The sequence below is a fragment of the Arachis duranensis genome, chromosome 3 (assembly GCF_000817695.3).
Source record: "Arachis duranensis cultivar V14167 chromosome 3, aradu.V14167.gnm2.J7QH, whole genome shotgun sequence".
In the NCBI taxonomy this organism is placed as follows: domain Eukaryota; kingdom Viridiplantae; phylum Streptophyta; class Magnoliopsida; order Fabales; family Fabaceae; genus Arachis; species Arachis duranensis.
This window is the reverse complement of record NC_029774.3, coordinates 36,698,079-36,704,985: the sequence shown is the minus strand read 5'-3', so window position 1 is coordinate 36,704,985 and position 6,907 is coordinate 36,698,079. Positions and strand designations below refer to the sequence as shown.

Below are 6,907 nucleotides of genomic sequence, written 5' to 3'. Positions count from 1 at the left end.
TGTCTGATCCTGTTCGATATCCAAAATTATTTATAGCTGTGTTTGCATATATGATTCGTGGACCATTTGCTCAAAATCTCCCTGTATGAAAGATGGATACTATACCAAATATTATCCTAAAATATTCAATAATATCACAGTTATTAATGAGGTTTGGTCATCAATTAAGAAAACTATTTGCGATGTTATTAATATCTAATAGTGTTAGCAAAAGCAAACTAAATTGTATTTGGAATGCAACTTGGGCATTATTAGCTGATGGGATATTATATAAGAGGAGAAAAATATTGAAAAACCAAGGTATTTCATTATGTTTTAAATCATTATCACATGTAAGATTTAACTTACCAAAATCAGTATTCACCTATGGATAGCTTTACATTACTTTGTCAAGAGTTAAGAGTCGCAATGGCTTGAACATTCTAATTTTAGGCTAAGATAGCAATCCAAAGTCGTCAACAACAAATGTCATGTTCAAAGAAGTTTTTAATAATATTTAGGTAAGAAAAATAGTATTTTCATTTTAATAACATGTTATGATTTATACTTTTGTACGAATATTTGTCGTAAATTTAACTAATTTATCTATAACTATACTTTCAGACTTGAAATAAAATGTGTAACATAGAGCACAACATCATATGGTAATTGTTTATCTAATGATGTTAGTAAAATATTATATTGTCGATAAATTTTTGTTAGTTTTTTATATAAAATTCAATGCAAAATTAACATGCTACTAATACAATTATATATATTCTTATCTTTTCAGGTCTCTTTTTTATGGTTCAAGAGTATTATAAATTTTAAATTATTTTATTTATATTTTACTTTAAATAAATATAAAATAACATATTTAATATATTTATTATACAATGACAATGATAATATTATAATAAAGTTAAAAAATTTATGGTGATAAAATATTATTTTTAATTTATTATGTCAAATTAAAATATAAACACGTACATCATACGGGTTTAACACCAGGACAAATAAAAGAGATAGAAGACCAAAAAAAGAAGATGTAGAACAAATATACCAAGATCAAGAGTTCGATCTTTGATGATATGGTATTAAAACTTTAAATCCGAAAGATCAAGAGTTCGATTTTTGATGAATCCCAAAATCAGCTCAAACTTTTGGGATGAGTAGTTTTATGGGTGATGTTTATTTTATAACTCATATAGCCATTATACAAATATTTCATTACACTTCGTATTAAATTATACGCATTTTCGGCTATTATGCTTTTTAACTTTTGGTATAAAACTGTATGATGTTTTCAAATTGGATAGCAATGAATAAAAATGAACAAAAAAAAAAAGAAAAGTTGGACACTTCTGTGCCCATATTGGTAGAAGGCGCAATGTATGACCCAAAAAAAATAAGAAATTTTCAAGTTGTGAACATAAATTCCCAAAAAAGAAAAGGTTGTGATTGTTGTGAACATGAATAAGAAAAAGCTATTCATCTATTTAAAAAGGGTAAATTTTTTTAACAAAATTGCTCACATAAGTACACAAGCAGAAAAAGTATCTGTATTTCAGTTAGGTTAGTTTTTTGCGGAAAATAAAATACAATTCTTCTTTTTAGTGATTAAGAGGTGTTCTCAGTTAATCATACTGATTACTTTTTAATAAAACAAAATAAAATCAGTGAAGTGGATAAAACAACAAGGAAACGGGTTAAAAATACATGTTACCCCCCTCCGAACAGAAAACTATATATAAAAGATCATGTGCAAGTGATATATTATTCTATTTCTTTATAAGGACAAGTGATGTTATTATTGAAGCTAATAAATAATAATATAACAAAATTACAATTTTATTGTGTATCAACTGTTTTACTACTGCTTTATTCTACCTGTCTAATTGTCTAATGTGTAAGTTGTAGCTGTAACTTATTTATTCTCTTAATCTTCTTTTGATGCAGATAAAATCAAAAGTAGACAAAACTAAAAGCTAGTGTTGGTTAAATTAAATTTGTGTCACTTGGTTTGCATGGATTAGATTGAAGGGAAGAAAAGTGGAGTGGAATAATCTGTTTGAAGCTTCCCTGCGACGATTCTAACTTTGCTCATCTTGTGTTCACACCAATGCAACTGCGCTTCGCTCAACTCCTTCATTCTCAGCACCCTCGACACCACCTTCAAGTCTATCATTGCCATTAACACATCCATCTCTTCTTCTTCACCCTTTCTAAGCTTTCTCTTCCTCAACCCAACATCCTTCACCTTCTTCCTCTTCTGAACCTTGCTAACATCTTATACGTTAGCACTTGTTTGATTATATAAAATATTATATGCACAAAAAAGATCAGCCACCATATAAATTGAATTTAGAATTGGGAACTTGCCTTTTGATTAACTTTCTTGATTAGGCGGAGGAGTGTTGGATCAACCGTGATTCTCCGATTTCTCCAAAAGTAAGCGGCCACCATCTGACATGGTTTCTCTTTGTCAGCCTTTAGAAACTTCATGAATGTTCGGATCCCATCCTCCATTATCTTCAGGAATGACGCTGATGATATTCTACTCTCCATACTCCCATGCTTTTCATCATTCTCCCAATCTTTCATTTTCAATCAAAACAATTCTTCTTTAATTTAACTATTCAATCATGTTAGATGTATTACCAGATTTGCTGTGCATATAACATTTTTGAGTTAAACTAAAATTAAGCAAAAATAATAAATTGATCTTTGACTTTTTTGTCATTTAGATACATCGATCCATAGATCTGATTTGTCCTATTTTAAAAACTCTTCCATATAAACATTGTATAAGCAGTTAGTATAACGAGAGTCACGTTTGATTTTTTCATTTGATCTGATAAACTCAAATGAATAGTAAAGATCAATATATTCAGATTTTGAGAAGACCAGAAATTTAAATGTATTTTCAAATCTTAAGAGATTTAGATATTTGTGAGCCAAAAAGTAAAGGATGTCTTTGTCCTTTTCTCCAAAATTAATCTAGATACTATCAAATATGTGAAGTCATATATACCTGGACATTGTGGGACTAGAAGCAATTTTGGTGCCAAGAGCCTCATCCTAGCATAAATCTCAGGTCTTCTGCCATGTTCATAGGGCTCATTCTCAATGTATCTCTGCAGCAATACCTGAAATTGCTGGAATTGCTGTGCTGTGCTGGCAGGACAACCGCTATCAGCCTCGTGGCGCCAGCCGTGTTTTGATTCGAAGTTTTTGTAGTTCCAATTAAGAGCTTCCCATGTTAAGCAAATCTGTGCAACATAAGCGGCCTCTAGTTCCCCTTCCCCATATGGGTTATTGTGACCTATATCACCTGCTTTCTTCTTCACACTTGATGCAATACGCTCTGAAATTGATCTTGGAGAGGCTTCCATGGATCTTAAATACTCTGAAGATGGATTAGGCAACTATGTTAATGAATTAAACCCTATAAATTTAATAATTATGGATGATGTGTTGTTACCTGTTTCCTCAAGTTTCTGTGCACTAATTCTGTCTAAGAGGGACATTTCTTCATCATATTTTTGGAACAAAGTATATGATTCCCACTTGGGGCAACTTCTTCTAGATGATGAAGACAATGCTTCTTCTGTCTCAGAATCCTTGAAATGAATGGAGCTCCTCCATTCAGAGGAGACCCTAGGTGTAGAACTAGAACCATCAATGCACGAATCACCATCATCATCATCATCATCATGATGCTTATCTTCAACAGTCAGCTTCTTATTTTGGAACTGATGGGTTGGATCAAAAATAAAGAACCTATCATCCCTGGTGAGCTTTGCCTCCTGCACCTTCTTATTCTTTGTTGTTCTTCCAACACAAACACGTTCATCTGCTGAAAGTAACATTATATTGTAGCATCAGAGATGAAGCACAAATGTGAGATTGTGAGTGTGAAATTAAGATATACCTTGGGAGTTTTTGTTACATTTATATGTGTTCATGGTGATAGTAGAGGTTGGTCTGCTTGCAAATGAGACAGAGTTTGAAACAGAATCATCATTTCTTCCTATAAATTCTGAGTCTTCCTCATTCAAGCTCTCTCGGGGGGTTGCAAACTCTTCAGAATAAGAACAATGCTGCTTTTTCTGAGGCTCCTCAAACAAAAGGGTTTCCCTGCCATGGATTGAGTCTGCAGATGATGCTGCTACATGATCTCTCACCTTCTCAGTATGGTGACCATATCCTTGTTGCGCTTCTTCTTCTTCTTCTTCGTCGTCTTCAGAAAACACATATTCATATTGCTGATCTCTGCAACATTATTCTAATAGGAACATGTAAGAATGCGTAGGATAAAAGGGATATATATAAATAACAAGAGCATGCAGGTGGAACTAACAAGACCTTTGGATTAAGGGGAATCTGCCAGTGAAGGTTGAGAAGGTGAGGAGAAAAATAGCGAGGGAGAAGAGGAAGAGGAAGAGAAGCTGAAAAGAGGTTGAGACATGATTGAGGAGAAGATGGAAATAGCCTGAGGCATAATTGAAGACTCTAAGAACAACTTCTTTGGAACATGTCATTTTCTTTGTCGTTAATAATTGCTTCGGACAACAAAGTAATTAAGACATAGAAAAGTAGTCTTCGGTTGCTTTAGTAACGTGTATGTATGCTTCTTCGCCAACATGGTCTTACAAACCATTACTCTCACTATAATATCTCATTCATAATGTTTATACCCTCATCAACTTCCCAATCATCATCACCCTTAGCTTGAATATCAATGCTACACATTGGACTCCTCCATTTTAACTAGTAATGACAAATGTTCTTTGGATTTTTTTTATTAATATTAGCACTCAATACTTTATTTTATACTATTAGAATTTAGAATTTAAAATTCTAGATTTAGAATTTTTTAAATATTGGCCAAATATTGGTTAAAAATAATAAATTTGATTGATCATGTAACATTGTTTTAAAGTAATTTTACATAAATTTTAAGTATATTTGTAAGTAGATGAGACTGTTCAATTTTTAATTAAGCAATATAATAAACCATTGGCTTAAACATATATAGTTGCGATATTAATATACAAGAGATACTTGAGAAAGAAGAAAGCTATGTGAGATCACATTATGGAGGAATCTTTGATATTATACTTTTCATGGAAAGAACGTAAGTGTTGTTTTGTGGTGTATGTATAACGCAGAAAATCCTATAGTGTTGTTTTGTGGTGTATGTATAACGCAGAAAATCCTATAGTATGCCAAGAGGGTCCTTCTCTCTCTCTATATATATATATATATATATATATATGCTTGTGAAATTACGTAAAGAAACATAAGCCAAAAAAAGAAGAGACTAAAACCAAGCCACACGCATAAGCAAACATAGAAACTTCACTTTATATAAAGAATTACAAAACATTGTTCGAGAAAATATATATTTAAATATACGATTTTATTAGCTGTACACTGGAATATATATTAAAAATAAATTAAATAATATGTATATTTATACATACATATATAATAACTAATTTTGATATATAAATAATATTTTATTCTCCTAGCAATCATTCGTCTTTAATTGATCCTTGTCTTTAACGTGGTTACTAAGATTGCAGATTGAAGCATAGATTTTGTCCCCAAAGAATAATTGGATAATATATGTATTATTATTTCGCCAACTTATTTGTTGGTCCGCACAACTTAAACTTTACATTTCAAGTGAAGATAAGGGGATCGGTTAGGAGTATCATGTATGACTCTATCTCTCGGCGTCAGTGTTATTTTCAAGTCTTACGAGGGAAGAATACGATCATTATAACTCAGTTATATCGGAGAAAAATCTCGGAACAACGAACAGTTATACGTTATGTTTCTTCATAGTAAGCCTCAGAGGATGTACAACTCGTTTTGTCTAAAGCAGGGCGGAGCTAGAAGAAATATCAGAGAGGGGTCAAAAATATTTACACACTAAAAAAAGACTAAAATAAAATTTTAAGAGGAACTAAACTGAAATTTACATATAATTTACATGTAAAAAATTAAAATTAGGGGGGACGATTGTCCCCCTTTCTATGTATGTAGCTTCGCCCCTGGTTTAAAGTTAAGTTTGTCTTCACCTGATGAGTATACGTCGGTTTTAAGAAAAATATCAGTAGTAAACATCTATAAAGACACTTCGATGCTAAAGACAATAAGAATAAAGAAGGAGTATTGAATATATTCAAAATAAATAATGTAACTCTTTCTTTAGGATCTCCTTTTTTATAAAATTATTGTACTTATAGAGCGATTACTTCATAGACCTAATATTATGATAATCACCTCCACACATTTTTGAAATAGTTATGTTATAGCGAAAATTCTGCCTGAACGTCACGAGTCACATTTTATTTATTCGAATGTTAATTTATAGGTGAATTCGAGTCAAGTTATGATTGACAGATCACAGCCCCCAATTTTAATAAAACATATTGAACTTTTGAACGAACCTGACTTATAAATTAATTTTCTGTAAGAAAGGGAAAAAATCACAAACTCTACCAATTTTACTTAAAAATATATTTGTAAGAATTGAAATTGAAAAGTAATATTTAGAAAAATAATTGTAAAATATTACTAGATTGATCTGATATGAGGTAGGAATTTTAATTACCATGATAGTTGGTTTTTTGATTTGTTAGCTCGTGATGGCTGATTTTGAATGTGATACAATTTTCTATGCTAGTGAGAGAGATCAATGGTAATGAAATGTTAAAAAGTAAAACAGTTGCTCATCTTAGTTATTCATTTTCTTAATTGATGCTTGCTTGAAGTTTGTCTCATTTCTTAAGGTTTTACATTTTGTGGGCATTTAATAGTTTTTTAAAATTTGCTAAAAATATTTAAAAGATAAGTAGGAAACATTAATAGAATTATATTCTCTTGCATTACTCAATTTTCTTCTTCTCCTTCT

General features: G+C 31.2%; 1 protein-coding gene across 3 annotated transcripts; it reads right to left on the bottom strand.

The window, feature by feature from the left end:
* Positions 1-1,873: 1,873 nt before the first annotated feature.
* LOC107478790 (uncharacterized) lies at positions 1,874-4,696 on the bottom strand. 3 transcript variants are annotated; one of them, XM_016098919.3, is made up of 6 exons: positions 4,348-4,696; positions 3,914-4,254; positions 3,464-3,838; positions 3,014-3,388; positions 2,362-2,576; positions 1,874-2,251 (listed from the first exon to the last, which is right to left on the bottom strand). In XM_016098919.3, exons 1-6 carry the CDS (start codon positions 4,521-4,523, stop codon positions 2,012-2,014), a joined length of 1,722 nt encoding a protein of 573 aa, XP_015954405.1. In that variant the 5' UTR covers positions 4,524-4,696; the 3' UTR covers positions 1,874-2,011. The 3 variants fall into 3 exon arrangements, with proteins under 3 accessions (XP_015954405.1, XP_015954406.1, XP_052115574.1); XM_016098920.3 differs by having other exon boundaries at positions 3,464-3,835; XM_052259614.1 differs by having other exon boundaries at positions 3,464-3,835; positions 3,932-4,254.
* Positions 4,697-6,907: the final 2,211 nt, after the last annotated feature.

Excerpts from the sequence above, each read along its gene's own strand:
- LOC107478790 (XM_016098919.3), bottom strand. The coding sequence starts at position 4,523 with ATGACATGTTCCAAAGAAGTTGTTCTTAGAGTCTTCAATTATGCCTCA. Across the intron at positions 3,839-3,913 it reads ATGTAACAAAAACTCCCAAG|CAGATGAACGTGTTTGTGTT; the intron begins GTATATCTTAAT and ends TGTTACTTTCAG. Across the intron at positions 3,389-3,463 it reads ACAGAAACTTGAGGAAACAG|AGTATTTAAGATCCATGGAA; the intron begins GTAACAACACAT and ends ATCCATCTTCAG.